Source organism: Xiphias gladius, chromosome 24, assembly GCF_016859285.1.
Source record: "Xiphias gladius isolate SHS-SW01 ecotype Sanya breed wild chromosome 24, ASM1685928v1, whole genome shotgun sequence".
NCBI classification, from domain to species: domain Eukaryota; kingdom Metazoa; phylum Chordata; class Actinopteri; order Istiophoriformes; family Xiphiidae; genus Xiphias; species Xiphias gladius.
Genome location: NC_053423.1, coordinates 6,059,509 through 6,078,097, shown reverse-complemented (window position 1 = coordinate 6,078,097; position 18,589 = coordinate 6,059,509). Strand labels below are relative to the sequence as shown.

Sequence of the window (18,589 nt, the reverse complement as noted above, 5' to 3'; positions counted from 1 at the left end):
GTATAAACTGAGCACAGAGAATTTCAGGACCATGGTCAGAGACACACAAACTCACTGTAATGAGCACATGTGACCACTGGAGGGAGATATGTCCTCATATTAGCAGCATTTAGTTCACCACGAGGTCCTCGGTGGATGGATCTGCTGTGCATGACCACACACTGAACCCCAGTTCTCTCCAGGGTTGAGGACCGTGACCTCTGAACTTTCTTAGAAGTGGAGCACTAGAAGAGAAAAGTTGGGCCCAGCTGTGACGATAACTGATAGCTGAGAGATGAATTTCAGCTTTAGTCTCCGAGTCATTAGACAGGCATTCACCTGAGCACTATCTCTGCGGGGTTGCAACAAAAAGAGAGAAATGTTCTCTTCACTAGACCATCTCTTGACCTGCTAACCTTTTGAACTTCCTACCTTCTGAAAGACTGAAAAGTATTAGAACCAGGACAGCCAGGTTCAACAATAGTTGTCATTTTGAAAAATGACAACAAAAATGATTGACAGCATTTTTTTTTTTTTTGGGGGGGGGTGACTGATCACCAGTTTGTGTATAATGTTTTTGTTTCCCCCTGATATTGATAACATAACTGAAAACTCTTAACAGGTATAACAATCTGAACATTTCTCATTCTGTAGTCATCCAAACTAATTTCTATAAGACTGAGGAACCTCTGAATGAGGTCTGACAACGTGATAATATAAGAAAATTGGGAAATCTGACAGTCACTGCCAACACTTCATTTTTTTGGCCCATGGCTGCAGATAATTTCATATACAGCAAAAGGCTATTGTGGCTATCATATTATTAATATGATGAAAGTGATCATTTTGTTTTATTGGCTTTCCACATCCTTTCTTCTGCCATAGGACTGAGGATAGGACAGGCTGTATGAAGGATTATTATGATTAAGATTTATATGGTCTCTAAGTCTCTAGTACACACTGCTGTCACATGTGCAGTTTTTAAATTCTCAATAACAACATATCATCTTGTCTGATGGGTCAAACGGTTTCCACTTTTCACACAGGGCAACAGATGCTGGAGGTGTATGATAATTGAAGCATGAAACCAGGATACACTTAGCATGTAGCAGTTAAATAAGCTCAAGAACAGCCCTAAAAACAGTAACCTTAGGTCTGAACACATAGTTAGTGTAGTTTGACATACCAGGATAACATGTAAATTAAATGAAATAAAATGAAAAAAAAAAAAAAAAAATCCAGTGCAAAAGAAATTCCATAGTACATTTCAAGAAGATGGATTTTAATGGTTCATGAAGCCCCTGAAATTTCTGTGATGGATCATAAGTAATTAATCTGCTTCAAGGTTTCTCAAGAACCATCTCAAGAACTCGACACGGTCTAGAAAAAGTAATAAACTGTTCCCTGATCTTTAACTTATGTAGACAGATTCTAAATGCTTGCTGATGTACGACTTCATTAGTGATAAATAGTCAGCTAGTTTTTTTTAATAAAAACTATTTAAAAAAAAAAAAAAACATTGTTCCTAATGCACCAGTAAGGGGAAAGATGGAAACACCAACACTGTGGGAAACAAAAATATAAGTCAGTAACAATGTAACATACTGTACAAATAACAAAAATAAAGGAATAATCACAATTGGTGCTCTTTGGGAAAAATACAGCTACCCTGAGGGAAAACATTATTCAGAATTTTCAAGAAGCAACAACTGGATGTTCAAAAAAAAAAATCTTTATTTTGCTACTGCATGTTAACTTTGGTGCACAGTGAAAAACAGTAACAGAACTACAGTAAATACTAACCATTAGGTTTATCTGATGGTTAATCTGAGTGCAGCACCATGTGCATTAAACAGTGGTTACACACGTAAGAGGAAAAAGGAGGACACATACAAGATTTAGTATTATGCTCAGGAATAAACTGCATAGATGTGTAATCTCAGTGTAATCTCTCAAATCAAGATAAGATGAAGTCCTCAATAAAACAACAGAACATTACAGTGTATCCTTCAGTCTCTGTTAGCAGTATGTCAACCTATGGGTAATAGACACCAATTCCACCATATAGACTTTTAGGGCCACTTTATAGCTCACTTTAAATTGCATTTTAAACTGTTTTATGGGGACATAATGAAGGAGTAATCACTGATTCACCAACCATCAATTACTGGGGTGCAAATGAAACCGCATTTCTTTGGACAAATACAGTATTTTACAACATTTAGGCAGCAGTTTTAAACAGGACCTTTGGTGCTTTTGGCTGTGCACTAGCTTGTCAAGCAGAGGGAACGGCCTGTTCTGTGAAAATGTTGGATCTTAGCTTTAGACATTTCTAAAAACTGGAATTTTTCCCAGTAGTCATGTCTAATTTTAGATGTCACAGCGTGCATAGTTATGAACGTGTTGTTCTTGATTGACACTACACATGGTTATCTGACAAAAGCAGGGAACAGAGCTTAGCTTAACACAGGCTTTAGAGTGCCGGTGGAGAACAGCTGAAGTCGTTTGCTCAGCTGTCTTCTTAGCTTCGCTGTCAACAGTTGACTGACTGCTCACTTGACACGCAATGCTTTTTCTTTGGTGGTAAGATTTTAATGTCTCCTTCTTCCATGTTTAAGGGGTAGCCTGTTGACCAGTAGAGGCACTTTAGAGCAACACTCTTCTGACAGGCAGGTATGGCATTGTTTGCATCTGTTGCTCTACCAGCATGTGAAAGGGGACACGCATGCACATACACAGAGAGTTGGTGGCAGTGTGCCAGTAAAAGAGGAGAAGACCACAACCTGTAAACAATACAGGCTTCGAGACATTAAAAAAGGTTTTGAAGATATTTTACATGAGGTAGGAAATTCATTCAGTGTGTTAGTTGCACCTTAAGGACAAGAACAAAATTTTTTGGCTACAAAATACTGACTGTAATGAAAACCATGTTTGTTTGCAATAAATCTCTACAGGGTCCATTTACGACTTAAATGTTCCTCCCATTCATGTCTAGGTGGAATGGGGCGAGACACATTCACTTCCTTCACGCCCCCAGAGTTCAATCTGATTGAACTTTGACCTGTGAAATCTCGTCGCTGTCCAGACTGGTTTGAGAGAGGGGGTGGTACCGACCTCTCATTCAGGACATATTGTTTGCTTATATTCTTGTCTTATATCTGCACAGCAAAATAATCAAGTAGCAGATACAAAGGGAAGCTGTTTGGCTGTAGCGAGTGTAAGGGCATGACAGCGGTTATTGACAGAGAATTTTTTTTTTAAATGCTGTACGATTAACAACTTTGTGGAAGCTTGTTATTAGCATACTAGCCATGTTAGCTCCTGCACTTTATGTTATCAACCCCACCCACACTATTAAACGATCTGTTAACATGACGTCCCATGGCTCCTTAGCCCGTGATTAGTGCTGGTACTGAGATACACACAGGCTTTTGTTGGCAGTATTGTAGCACCTAGGAAAACACGGACGTTTGGCTCAAACTTAGACGTGTTGTCAACTGTGGAGGTAAACTGATGTCACCTCACGAGTCCCATTTCAGGATGTTTGATGCAAGTGTAGTGTGAAACTCTACAGTCTCCACTAATGTGATACCACTGCTGGCAAAGCAACAGTTAACCCACAGTGTCTGGATGTCGCATGGAAAAGAGCTCATGTGGCAGAGGAACTGTGGGCCTGCGGTCACTTTGAAATGGCCTGCCCCTCCATGCCAGCTTGTGTCATCAGCTCGGCCACGTTTTTCTCGAGGTCATCGATGCGGGTCCCCATCTCATTAAGTGTGAAAGTGAAGGAAGAGAATCTGCACAAGTCCAGTTAGAGCCAAGACAGCTACAACACAATGCAGCACAATTTTCATTTTGAGGTGCGTCCTCGAAACTAAATGGTTTACATCATATTAATGATTTACAGCCATGTGTATTATACCACATCCAAAGATGCCATACCTGATACTCTTTTTTTTTTTTTTTTTTTAAACAAAAGCGCCAATAGCACTTGTACTGTAAACGTTTAAATGAAATACTCATTAGAGTAATGGGACTGAGCTACAAGGCTAAAGCTAAATTACCTGTTTGACGCTGCTCTAGGCCTTTTTCATGGAAGACATTTTGACATTTCGCAGGTGTAAATAGGTAAAGCTAATGATGACAGAGCCACTAATACCTGTGCTCTTCCGACAACGACAAGTCAAAACGTCTGCTGTAAAAGGTCCTATCTCGAATGCTCTTACCTCTTTTCAGGTTCTGGCACTGTCCAAAAACAATGGCGCCTCACCTCTGCGACGTATATCTACTGTTCACCGTGAATTCTCTCTAAAAGTTGACCCCCATCAAGCTAAGTTTGAACTCCCCCTTCAGTCGCCAAAAAACTTCGACAGAGACTCGTTTCCGATTCAGTCCCAGGTGTGCGTTAGCTCACTGGACGCAGCTCCCCACTTCAGGGCGAAGATTTTTAGCTTCCCGCGTCGTTTCTGAGACAAGTCTCAGATGTCTAACAGTGAAGACTATGTGGTCTGGTTGGAAACTGCTTTGTAAAAGGATATTTTTGGACTCCAGCTGTTCGGAGATGGCCTGGAATCGCCCTTGAAGTCGCTGCATCGTTTCCTCCATCTAAAGGGAAGGAAAAAACGTCAGGAAGTATTCATGCAAATGTTTCCTTACCCAGTTTGGGGTTGTTTTTTTTTTGTCTCAAGACACATAACTAGCTCACACCAAACTTACCGCCTCTGTCATGTCTTTAGCTGCTTTGGAGTCCGTTTTCGACATCGTGTTTTTTTAATAGCACATGTATCTTTCGATAGAAGTTCAGTTTACGCCCCACAGCCTGACTGTGATTTTTTTTTTTTATTTGGCTAAAGCAGGCTGCCACAACGACGTTAAGAACCACAACTCCGTTTGCCCTCGGGAACGTCGGCTCTGACTCCCACAACTTTGCGGCAAACTGAGTCGACGGACTAAAAACACTGTGACTTCCGCTTGTAGTGCTCATCACTTCAAAATATAGGTCATCTGACGGAGGCATTGCTGCCTTTTTTTCTTCTTCAGTGACGTCTCAAAGAGAGACTAACATATATTTGAAGAGTGTTTTGTGTTCAAGTGAGGAGCTGCTACCTCAAACAGTTTTAATTTATATAGTAATATCAACTTATTCAATGTTCATATTCATTCATACATATGCCCTTCACACATGTCGATCGTAGATGAAAGTCAAAGTTGTAATATGCTGTAAAATCTCATTCAAGCAACCGATAGGTTGTATATTTAGAATCTACATTAAATATGCAATGATGTTTTGGTCTTCAAAGGAAGCACAGACAAAAGCCATTCTCAAATATCCCAGAAAACTTTACATTACATTATTATTACAACAGTTTCCAAAAGGATCTAGATCCATGAAATGCAGTTGGGGTGCCAAGATTTATCATTTTAATCTGAATCTGCAGTTACTATTAAGATTTGTTTATCTTGAATTTAATCTTCTGGGAAAAGTGTCTTCAGTGAAAAATGTGAAGTTCCCTTGACGGGACAAAGGCAATAACTATATCAAGTAGTTTGTACCTATTTGATTCATCCTCTGCAGCACCCCAAAACCCATCTCCCACGAGTGACATGTTGTATGCTTTTATTATGAAGGTAAATTTTTGCCACATTTCCGGTTTTTGTTCGCTTACTCTGGCCAACTTGACGTTGACATCCGTATTGATTTGTATGCATACTTGCATATGGGAAGAGCATTTCTGTTAACTCCTTGTAAACTGGTTTTGCTTGTCAGGCTGTGCGTTCTTTGTAATGTAGCTTCGGTTTTTACATAAGAGATTATCCTGCATCACAGTGACAGATGACAGATGAGGGGTTGTCTGCTGTTAGGGTTACATAACTTTCTTTAAACCCTCATAATCTTTATAATCCTGATTTTGTGTGTGTGACAATCTGCATCCACTCCCACTGAATATGTTTTACTTCAGATCGTTCCGGCGGGTGCTACCCAGGCGTGACTTAAAATAGGGCACGTTACATGAAATAGTGGAAGATGAAGATGAAGATGTAGGTCTACGGTCATGGCAGAAAAGATGCGGTTCAATAAGTGTCACTACCTGTTAGCCACACAAGGGCCCCTCCCGAAATGGAAGTTTCTCCTCGATACAAATTTAATTTTCTGCAGCAGGGCCGGATTAACTCACCATGGGGCCCTCTGGGCAACAATGAGTTTAGCATCTCAACTGAGACCCCCCGGTACCAATGGAGATGCTGCACTCGGGAGATGCTAACAGATTAGCCGGCGGACAAGATTACAGACATTATATTTAAACACATATTCAATAATCTGGTGGTGATATAATTAAAACCGCGCACTTAAGAAATAACCATGTATATCCATATACTATCCACACACAGTCAAGCTGCAAGTTAAAACATCTATCTGGAACTGCTAACCAGTAAAACAACAGTATTAGGCAGTGCGTGAACGATCTTGACTGAGTTGGACATCTTTGTATGACTCGTGACGTTTCAGGAAGTTTGGGCTCGACCACAGAATAAAAATACGTTGAGGCTGGGTCAGTAAACGAAAAAACAGTTGTAATAGAGGGACGCTGCGTAAAAAAATATATACATATATATTGCTTCAAATTTCCTGTCAGTTTCAAGGGCTTTTAATAGTTACAGGAACCTTGGGAGTTTCTCCTCTGACTTAAGTGCAGCTTTTCAAACAACGCTAGCTAGCGTCAACACAAGTGTTGATTCAGATTATCCGGCTACAGCCGTCTCATCCGGAGTAAATACTAGCGCTGCCATTAGAGTGTGTTGTGGCTCTATCGGTACAGTAGCTAACATATTCATGTTGTCACTGTTTGGTCAATTCTTCTTAGCTGTTACAGCTACGTTAGCCGCCGGCTCGTAGTTTCTCCTGTGCTTGTGATGGCGTGGCAGTAGCTGCTGCTTTGTCTGTGAGAGCCGTGCAGGGAGTATGCACGCCAAATACTGATGCTACTCTCCTCACCCTCTCAAAGTCACCACAAGGAACCAGAGGGGGGATAAACACCGTGGAACAGTGTCCACAGAGCCAGTGACAGCCAGCTGACATCACTTCACAACTTCTTGCCCGGGTATTGGACTGGTGAGCAGCGGCCGAACATGGAAGATGAACTGTTTGACCAGATTGTGACCGCGTTGAACAAGCTGGTGTCGTGGGTCGCTGCCGGTGCCATGGTGTTCGGTGGCGTGGTGCCCTACATCCCCCAGTACAGAGACATCCGCCGGACGCAGAATGCAGAGGGCTTCTCCACCTATGTGTGCCTGGTCCTCCTGGTGGCTAACATCCTACGAATACTCTTCAGGTAACAACTCAGTCAAATAAGTGTGTTCTCTCACACCAGACCAGCTTCTCTTGTATAGTGACAAAACATCATTCAAAAATCTGCCAGTTTAATGCTCTCCTGCTTATCAAGCATACTATATACTTCGTAGAACAAGTTTTAAGATGGTTAAAGAATCAGTGAGGTATTCTCTGAAATTCGGCATATAAATGATCAATGTAGCAACTTCTAGAGAATTTTAATATCACATTTGGTTCTCATTTCTTGCTGCCACCAGCCATACTAGTGGGAACAAATTACCGGAATTTTAAAGACACTATGTATGCAAAATTAGAGTGGTTGCTAAAGTTTCATAAAAGTCTCAAAGTGATGATTCCATTTTACTTAATAAGTAACGTCTGAGTTTTAACCAGGTATGTAAGGGCACATGGTCTTGGGCTGGGGTCCCTGACCACAGGGGCCTGAAAGACCCGACTGAAGTGTAAATTCTCTAACAACAAACTGCATCCTACCTATCTTTACTGTAGCCCGCCTACTTAAATCCAATTGCTCAGGCAATCGGTGAGTGCACCCTAGTGAGATAATCCTGGCAGGGATTTTTTTTAAAGAGGGATTTGCTATGATATCTTCTTAAATCCAAAAAATCATGGCTTGCACACCCTGTGGTTCAGTACCATCATTTTATTCAGGTTGACTTTACTACAGATACTTTAAGAAAACTGGAAAAGCAAGCAAGTGTAGTGTTCCTGGTGGCAAAGCTTTGCTATGTTAAATATTGTTGTAAGTTAAACATGGTTTTGTTTTTTTCTTTCAGATTTGGCCGCTACTTTGAGACGCTGCTGCTGTGGCAGAGCATCATCATGATCGCCACCATGCTTATCATGCTGAATCTGTGCACCAACGTCCGCATGACCACCGAACTCAACACCAAGAGACGCTCCTTCATAGGTCAGAAACCCTCAGCGGGGCCTTTTTACAGTGCAGATAAAGCTCAGTTGATTCAGCACTGTGTGAGTGAATGAGCTAGTGTATCCTTTAAAGTGTGTGTGCATAAGAGAGAAAATATGTGTGGGAGTGTATGTGAGCGACAGAGAGAGAATGTGTGATCGAGATATGATTGTGTATCAGAGTATAACAGTATCTGAGAACAAGTGAGGGTCAGTGTGCAGAGGCAGGCACATGTATGAGTGTTGAGAGAAATGTAAGAGTGTGTGAGCATGGTATTAACAGGCCAATTTACTGCCCCAGTGTTAGTGCCTTAAGGAGGGCCACTCCCTAAATTGGTCATACTTGAATAATCCAGTTTCAACAAATGCATAAATTCTGCAACTATAATCAGAAGTGGGCAGCGTGGCCACTTAACTACACTGAAGATTGTTGCCCTTCATCATGCTGTGCAGGATGTGTTTGTTAATGCAGTAGATCATTAAAAAACAAAAAACTATGGTTTCATTTTGCACCTCAATGTAAAGCACAAAATACAACAGTTAAATTGTTGTTTTAACATCTTGTTTAATATACATAAGTTGTAAATGATCTGATATTTAGCTATTTAAAATAATCAAATAATTGTGTCCATCTTGTTTTATTTGGGTTTTTTTTGCCATTAACAAATTGGATTTAGTATGATGGTGCCTGTCTAAAAAAGCTGATAGTTGCCTAATTTATTGGCTAAAAAATAACCTCTAGTTATTTTTTACAACTTATAATAACTTCTAGTTATATTTTATATATATGTAAAAAAATATATTTTTATATATAATAAAAAAATAACTTGTAGATTTTTTTGATATGTATTTTATATATAACTTTTAGTTTATATATATATATATAACTTAAACTATAACTATTTATATTTCTAAGTGGCAACTAAAAAATAACTTCTAGTTATTTTAGGAAAAATATAGATTTAGAGTTTTAGATCCGCACTTTTTTTTACTTTCCTGTTAATAGTAATACTAATACGTTACAAATTAGATATCAATAATGGATCAAAATTTGTCTGAATGTTATGCGCCCTTAAGAAAAGAATCCAAAATGTCTACAGTTCAAAGCCCCTCAGTCTCATAACTTTCTCGTAAAGTTATTCAGTAAACTACATGTTGAAACACTATATGCTATTGTTCCACTTAAATAGTTATGTACAAAAACTGGACAAAGAACAGCCCTTCAGTTGTTTTATTAGTCATGCGTTTCAAGGCTGCGTCACATGTTATATGCAGAGCTGGACTTTCGCACGTGTACCATATACTCCAGTACTGGATGTTCAGCTATGCTTCCTGTCCCTGTGGCAGTCTGGAGATAGGGAAGGGCAGGACACTTAGTAGTAATAAGTGGTCAATATGTACAGGCTCAGAGTCATATCACACAATACTCTGTGTATGTGATTGGAAACTCTGGGATCACAGAGAAACTAAACAACTACATGAAGCACAAAAATACAGTTTCTCCATTCAAAGACAGAAACATGCAGCTTTAGGTCATGTAGCCATCTCGACAATAAGCGTGAGTCGAAAATAAGTGTATCATTAAAACATCTGTTTTCCAGGCAACTAGATAAACTTTACAGATCTCTGAATTAACTAAAATGCAGTTGGGGTGCTTTCTTTACATATGTGGCAGTATGCATTTTGTTAAAACCAACTGTTGACTACAGCTGCGTTGTCACGATCGCAGACATTTAAAGAGTGCACGAATCTCACTGTGAAACTTCAAATTTAAAAACTTAGAATTTGAGTTGATAGCATGTTTTAAATTATTATGATTGGGTACTTTTTGACACAGTCCTGGTCAGAAATTTCAAAAATTCCACAAAACTCAAAGCAATAGTTCAACATTTTAAGAAATACGTTTTCTTGCTGAGAGTTAGATGAGAAGATTGATACCACTCTCATGTCTCTATGGAAATATATGGCTACGGCTGATAAGCTTAGGTCAGACTGAAACCAGGTGTAAACATTTAGCCTGGCTCTGTCTGCAAGTAGTCTCGCATAGCCAGACCTACCTCCACAGCGCTGTGTCAGTGCTGGACAATGATCTGGCTGCACCCATTATCATTCTGCTATGGGGGGGAAACGCTCTGGCTTGATTATATTTCTTTAAACCAATCACAATCATCTTGGGCACCACTGAGTCCAGGATGCCGCAACGGTGCCCCTGCAAAATATTGTTTGGGGGGGGGGACTTGTTTTGGTGAAACATTTGCAAATGGGGAGGCCATTGCTGTCAGTAAAATGGCTAATTTCCTGCAAAGAAAACGCAGTTAAAAAAACAGTTAAAGACGTACGTCGAATGTGTGATTGCACAAACTGAATCTTTGTTAAAATTTGGCATTTTCAGCGTGTAGGTTGCTAGCTTGGAGGTTGTTGTGGTTTCCTGTAGCAAAGGGGATTTTGAAAATAGTAACCTGCTGGAAGCGGAAGGGGAGGAGAATGCTGCATGAGACACGTGGCCAATGGCAGGCTTATACCGACAGCCGACATCTAGTGAGTCAGACTAGCAAGTATAAAATCCACCCACATGCACTTCTAAAGCTCACTCACTAACATGTTATATCTTGTTCGTGTAATCCTTACAAAATTGAAGTGAAAAAAAGACAAATTTTAGTTTTGTGGGGGATTATGTGCCAGACTATTTCTTGGCCAAGAGCAGTTACTTCTTGAATTCCCTGTGAAGTTGCCATGCTACCAGAAGGGAATTAGCGTATTTCCCGAAATCTCAAACTATTAGTTTTAAATCCTGTGAAAGCTTAGCTTCAAATCCTAAGCTTTTCATGAGGTGTTTAAGCAGAGTTAAGGTTTTAATTTAATTGTGTAATATTTATTAAGAGTTAACCCTCAACAAAATAAAGTAAATCTGCTTTATCAGAGCTGTGTGGGCGTGGTGTGATCGACAATGGCCTGGCAAAGCAAACAGCCTAAATTCTGATTGGTACACCGAAGCATGTGACAACATCTTGTTCCAACTGAGCCCCACCCATTCAATCCATTACGAATAGCATAGACAGAAACACAAAGAAATCTCTCATGTGCAATAACCCAAACTGCTCTGACTTTGGAAGAAAAAAATTTTTGTCCATGTGCTACCACATCACCAGTAGTAAGATGCTGATTGAAGAAATATGTTTTCAGGGCCTTCAGTGGTGCAACAATACCAAGGATAATTGCAGAAACTCTGCCAGTGGGAACACTGCTGCCTTTTTATGGTCCTTTGTACCAAATGCTCCATCATCAATAATATAACTTATCAGGGAATCGGACAATTAGTAGTTTTCGCAGTGTCACCAATTACTCACGATGACTTAAAATGTCTGAGCAGCTGTCACAAAGTATTACAAAGTCATGCCCACATTCAGTAACCTAGCAGATCAGGATTCAGCTTTGGCTTTGCTGAAAAAAAAATGAAGAAAACCAAGCTCTTTTTTTCTTTCCCTTTCTTTCCCTGTTTTTTTTTTTTTCCTTTTATTTTTTTTGTCTGTAGCCACAGACAGTAAGGACGAGGAGGTCAGAATCCCTAAGAGGCTCTTTCTAGGTATGTACAGAACTTAATGTGTCTGCCATGAAACATCAGTTGTAGTTCATCTGCCTGTCCCTCTCCATCTCTGTGTCTCATGCATGATGACCAGTGTGGCTGTCCCTGCAGCCCAGCCGACACTAACTGATGATGACTAACACCATTTTTACAGCATGTTTGCATGACACATTTAGTCATATTGTTGCATCCAGATTTACCGTCTGACCTTTGTTGCAATTGCTGTGATGATTTCAATGCATGTTACCCTACACACCCTCAGTAAAAATGACTGATACATTTTCATTGAAAAGCCTGTATGGATGTGATTTTTGCATATATTATTTGTGCTTAAACCTGTCATTTATATGAAATGACAGTGCAGGAAGATATCAAAAGCTCATGTATTCTGAACTTACAAAGCCTATTCATTAGTCATCAGTGATTTACAGTAGAATAACCTTTCGATAATGCAGTTACTATCCACTAACCACTTACTGACATCTTTTAGTTCTAATTATTCTAACTTCATGCTTGTGTTTTTGCGGTTTAACATGCAATAATATAAGCTCTCAAACCAAATGTGTTTTATGTGTGTGTTTAATGACCCTTAAACTAGTGCATGCTTACCTCATCCTGCCTTGAAATGTTAATGTAAACTATCTTTTCTAATGGCTAATTTTTGCTAATGACTTTTAATCGGTGTTGCTTTCCAAGTGACTTTTTGAACGCTCTTTGAACTACACTTGGTTTCAAAATAATACCCCTTCAATAATACATATGTCAAGAAATCTGTGGCTTGGGATCTGCTGAGACACTGCAGTGATATCAGTCTTTGCGTTCGACCCTTCTGAGAGGACATTGAACTTTAAAACACAAAATCTGCTGGTGTTTAATTTAAAAATAAGGTTGGTGATATTCTACATTTTTATTGTCAACAAATCCCTTTAAAAAGAACCAAACAAACAATGAATTGTATTGTCTGTGTAGCCAAAGCCTGATATATCATATGCCTACTTGCTATAAGAGCTCCATTGTTGTCTAAAAACTGTAAACTTGCCTAGAGAAAGACCAAGCGTGGTCAAAATGTTGGTAATAAAATCACTGGAACTTAGTGTGTAGTCATCTTCAAAAACTATTAAAAACACATCAGTGAGCCACATTATTACACTGACTGACATGTTTTTCTTCATTACCATAAACTTGGGGACTGTAGCTTAATTTGACTTAATTGCACATAACCATCCTTCTGCTGTGAGCACTCAATACAGCACAAAATGTATATTGATCCACAGCTGAAAACAGTCCCAACCGTATTCACCACTTACTCCTGTCTGAGTAATTTTTGCTAAAAAACGGAGTGCCCAGCTGTTTTGGGAAGTTACTCACTGATTTTCAAAACTATATGTTAAACTATATGTGACCTGTTTTTAAAGAATCAAATTTTCAGTAGGAACAAATGTGATTTGTTCTTTGTGGCACAGCAGACAGGGTAAGGATATCAGACGGTACCTTGAGACGGACTAACACATTGTGGGTTTTGGTCTTTTTAATGGATTTGTTTACCATAAATAAAATAGGGAGTAACACCAGACTTAACCTTTAATGTAACACTACCTTCACATTTAGCTGCCCTGTGACACAGGCTGACCAGGTCAAAAAAGTCTGCTGCTCTGCTCATTATGAGTTCAAACTGTCAAAATGTCGCACTTGGTGGTCCACACCTAAGCAGTGACATCGCAACCTACGTTCTTCTTCAGCTGCATTCGGGGCCTTTTCACAGCAGGTATTTGGACTTGTGACAGTAGGAAAAGCACAGAAGTTACTGATAACATTTACTATGGCTCCGTTCTCTTTTAGCGTTCCAGTGAGGCAGAATGCGCAATACCAGTACCCCGAAGCAGCTAAATTCAGGCATCATTATTTTTCATTATTAACATCTGTGGTTTTCCTGCTGTGACATTAAAAATGTCTCCAGTGAAAAGGGCATGTTGAGTGGTGGTTTTAAGTGCAGCTCACGGTATAGTTTGATCCTGTAGAGAAACTTGAAAGAAAAAAAAAAAAAAAACCTGAAGCCTGAATTCAGTTGTACTGAAAGGAAACCTCAGAAAGACTACATACCCGGCTTAACTACTCCTGTTTTACACAGGCAAGACTTCACATGACTTGGATGAAAACAAAATACAGACATCGAACAAAATTGAAAAAATACTTAATTCACTGGTCCACTCTAACCTGAAATTCTTAAGCTATGCCCAATTCTTTACTTCATAGTTATTACGTCAAGGCAGGTTTTGATTACTTACGTTATTATGTTTACTAAAAACATAATGGGTGTGTTTTTTTGTTTTTTTTGGGTGTGCTATTAATGTAAGCTACTGTACCACAATGCTATGCACAAAGTGAATGAAAGTACTACTCAAAGCTGAAAAAATCATGAAACATTATCCTTCTTTGTTAAGTTTTGTTGACAGTGGCATTCTAAAGTTTGATTTCTGATGATGCATGTGTTGTATTATTTCCTACTTGTATAAAACTGTAAAATATATTTATTTCTTATATTCCATTGGCTAAAACACCCAAAAGATTAGTATGTAGTGTGCACTGTATACAATAAGTATGCATTATGGGATTAGGACACATCATTTGTGAAGAAAAGGCTGTTGTTCCTGATATGGACACTAGATGGCAGTAGGAAACAATATTTGCATTATGTGAAAAGGCACAGTACACTTGACTTTGTGTGTTGTAATATATTACAAATTCTCCTCTTGGGACAAATTAATACACACTGAATGACTTGGTATTGAAGTGCTATTTTGTAGCTATCTGTTGGATGTTTTTAAATCTTTACAAGATGAGCAAGAGTAGAAAGGCAGTTTTCACCAATATTGTGGCTCTCTGGTTCTGCCCGTTTGTCTGTTTCTGGCATCAAAGGAGGAGCAGGATGTTGTTTGCTTCTCTTCAGTGCCCAGGTGTGGTGCTGCCAGCTCAGTTTGCCCACATGTTGAAGCTGGCTCCGGGGCACCAGCGGGTCGAGCTTCTATGAATGGTCATTGATCAGCGTAGTGAGCTCTGCCAAGCATCATTAGAACTGACACAAAGCTCTGTTGTTTGATCACAGCTTTGCTGGTCTGTGCCTGCTCATTGATCTGCTAGTGGAAATATCAAGGGTAAGCATGTTGTACTCCGCCATGGATAGAAATGATGGAAAAACCCAGGTAGAGGGAGGAAGAGAAATTAAGAAGAGCTGTGGATTGGTTAGACACACAGAGCTTCACGCAGAGGTCTGGAGCAATTGTGGTCAGTTTTCAGTGCAGCTGGATGGATATAAAATCAAAGATGATGCAGAGAAAAAGCAAGTTATAGAGATCTCACAGTATGACATAAAGCATCAAACTGGTGTCAGTGTGCAGCCATCAGGCGGATAAGCTTCACATTGTAGCTTTTTGCAGTGACTCACCATAGTGTTGTGTAGTCAGCGGGACAAATTCTCAACCTTTACATTTCCCTGATTGTTCAGCTTGCTCCCTTTTATGTTGGCTAAGCCTTAATCATAGCACGTATTTGTTCTCATAGCAGCACAGAATCATTATCACACCAGGCAATTCCATCAAACAGCTGGACATTTGTACCCAGAAAGAATCACACAATGAATGTTACTTTTAATAGACCTTAATAGGATGCCTAAATAAGAATGTATCATAATAGATATGACTAGCTGTGAGTATTTCAACTAGAGACATTCTACCTTGTAATTTGGTAGACGAGATAACATCCTGTAACTGAGAATCTACATAGGCTCAATGAACGTCTGTGGTGCTGTAACTGCAATCTCACAAATGGCCGAATCTGTGCCGTACAGTATGTCTTTTGTTATAGCATTTGTAGTTTAAGTTCTCAGATGGGATGAATTGTGGTATAATAGCAGCTCAGTGTGATTTATATGGAAGACTGCCTGCTGCAATCCTTTAAGGAGATTAAAAGATCAGATCATTTGGCTGTGTCAGAATCAGAGATGCTGGTGATCACTCAAGTGGAGGTAAAAGGGTTCGGAAGGTAAAAGTAAAATGAAATATTTCTAGAAAAAGTTTTGGCGGTGACAGTGGGGAAAGCTTCTCTTTGTCTAATGTGTGCTTGAGTCAAACTTTACTTTTAGGTTTTTTTTTAAAGGGCCTGAAAGAGGAAAGCCTGATTGGATTTTTTTCAGAATCTCCAGCAGCATAAAATTGAATTTGAGTCAGCAAGCAAACCATCAAAGATGGCTCTTCTCCATGATTGGATATCCTTTATGCACACTTTAGGGCCTCTATGGTCTCAGACTCTGGGCTAGCTTGCCTGTTTGTTCCCAAGAGGTAGTAGCTCTGTCTTTCAAAGCCACACACCCATTCATTTTCAGCTCAGTTCAGTTTTCAAATTAATTTTTTAGATTGCAGCTGTACATAGTCTATGAAGGAAATCTCCAGTCAGCACTTCTGAGGATCCCAGAATGCTACACAGAGGAAACTATTTTTGATGGACAAAAAATAAAAACTTTAGCAGGATCTTGCAAAACCTTTGCATTACTTTTGTTAGAGACATTTTGCAAAGAAATGCAAAGGTTTTTCTCAGAAACCGAGAGAACACAAAAGTTTTGAGGTCAGTGTACTTCCATGTCACTTAGTCACCAGGGATATGACAGTGGAGCGGACACATCAATGGGAGCAGTTCATAAAATTTTATTCTGTAAGATCACCACGTCTGGTTGTTTTACAGGGCTACAAGTGGGAAAGTGATAGCGCTAATGTTTGCTTTATGTACCATAATGTTGTTTTTGTTTTTTTTCAGCGAGTGGAGTTGTGGACAAGCTACTGTAAGTCAATAACCAAGGTTTACTTATCAAATGAATCATTTGCCGTGAAACATGCTCAACATTGGTCACAAAAATGTAGTGGATGTAAGTTCATGAATGAGTTTTCAGCCCACCTTGGCTCTTTGCATGTTGATGATGTCTTCCTCTCCTCTGGGACCTCTCTCAACCTTGAGAAAAAGTCTGTCTCTGTGACACATTTTTTTAGACTGCGATGTTGCTAAACATTAGCATTATATTTGTCATTAAAAACAGTTCCTAAAGATAGCTCAAGCTCAAAACAAAACTCACTTGATGTCTAGGAAACATTAACAATGGAACGTACAAACAAAATTTTACTTTGAGATCATTACGTCTGGTTGTTCTAATGGACTACAGGCAGGAACGTGATAAGCACCAACGTTAGCTATAGCTACCATGATATAACAGTTTTCGTCAGCGTACGCACAGTGCAGCTGTGGACAAACTACACCATTGCACTGTTTCATTGTACTTACTTTGGGCTGCAGCTAAATGTTAGCATTCTGTTCTGTTATTATTAATAGTGTCTAATGATAAAACTATAAACCACTCCTATGGATGTGTCCGCTCCATGGCTAAGCATCCAGTGTAGTTAATTGACCTAAGCATTAAAACTTTCACAAATGTCGCAACACTTTTGTGACAGAGCGCAAAACCTTTTGAGATAGAACATAAGCACCTTTGTGGTAGAATGAAAAGTAGCGAATGGGTTTTTTTTTCATTTTTTTTTTTTTTGTCATCGAAACTTTTACTCCATGTCCAATTCCCACACTCCCCAGCACATCTGAATCACTGACTACAACCTGAAGATATAAAATTCAGATTTAAACATTTGTAAATTAATAAGATAAGATAAGATGAACTTTATTTATCCCACTGAAGGAAATTCACAAGCTGTTACCATTTTTTTTATTTAGAATCACGACCACAATTGGAAAAAGAATATCTTTTATTCTTGAAATACATTATCCTTGCACTGGCTATGACATGCTAAAAAACGAATAAGGAAGAATTTCATAAAATCTGCAGTTATCTTGATTATGTCACTATGCTTGAGTGGTCCCGTACCATAGAAATGTTGGTCTAATGATGTTACAGAGCTACATGGCAGCACAAGAGATTTCCATTTCATTCTGTTGTGTCTGGTAATGACCCATTTCTCATTCTGGTCCCACAGGGGGTCTGTATTTGTAGCTTCATTGGGTCTGGCATCTTAGAATGAATCACATATCCCGTAGGTCCAGTTATCCCCTCCCTAAGGGCAGGTAGGTGCTTAACTTTTAGCCTGAGTCCCTTTTATAGAAGAGACCTAACATTTAGTCTAGGTGGCAGTGCAGATACATTGCAGTGCTTTCGCTTAGCAGTGAAAGCCCATTAGTCATTGTGACAAAGCTCCCTGTCCATATTTCAGAAAATGAAGCTTGTTGAAATCCGAGGTTAAATTTCCCAGGCTGTTATAACTGTCTTTCATAGTAATGTTCCTGCTTCTCCCACGGGTGCTTTTGAGTGACAGCGAGCCATTATTTCAACTACCCCCATAGACTTTTCCAGGGGCTAACTGAAGCTGCCTGAGAACAGCTGGTAAACAAGCAATTGAAATCTCCAACTCTGACCCATGTCTTCCTACACATGTATCACAGCTCTGTGGGACTGAGGTCTGTGCCTGATGTTTGGTCACCACAGGGAGTGTATTGTACGAAGCTCCAGTCTGTTCCCACACAGTGCCACCACTGCTGCCAACAAAATGCAGGGATTAAAGAGGAAGAGGAGAATGCCCCATGGTACACAAGTGGCTCAGCAAGAGATGGTGTATGGCAGGTTGTGGTTGAGGTACAGTGCTGTGATAAACATCCCTAATTGGTCAGTGTGAAATTAAGTGACACACTGCTCTGCCCACAAGATCCTGTTTTTACACAAAAAA

The 18,589-nt window shown here is 39.5% G+C and overlaps 1 protein-coding gene across 7 annotated transcripts in view; it reads left to right on the top strand.

Moving 5' to 3' along the window:
• Positions 1-4,143: 4,143 nt before the first annotated feature.
• The window catches only part of LOC120786182 (solute carrier family 66 member 2), a 38,076-nt gene continuing 23,630 nt past the window's right edge, over positions 4,144-18,589 (top strand). For 3 of the 7 annotated variants that reach the window (XM_040121408.1, XM_040121414.1, XM_040121413.1), the window contains exons 1-4: positions 4,144-4,603; positions 6,984-7,310; positions 8,104-8,237; positions 11,769-11,819. In XM_040121408.1, coding sequence (XP_039977342.1) covers positions 7,108-7,310; positions 8,104-8,237; positions 11,769-11,819 — 388 coding nt within the window. In that variant the 5' untranslated portion in view covers positions 4,144-4,603; positions 6,984-7,107. The other 4 variants (XM_040121410.1, XM_040121411.1, XM_040121412.1 and 1 more) reach the window with 4 other exon arrangements.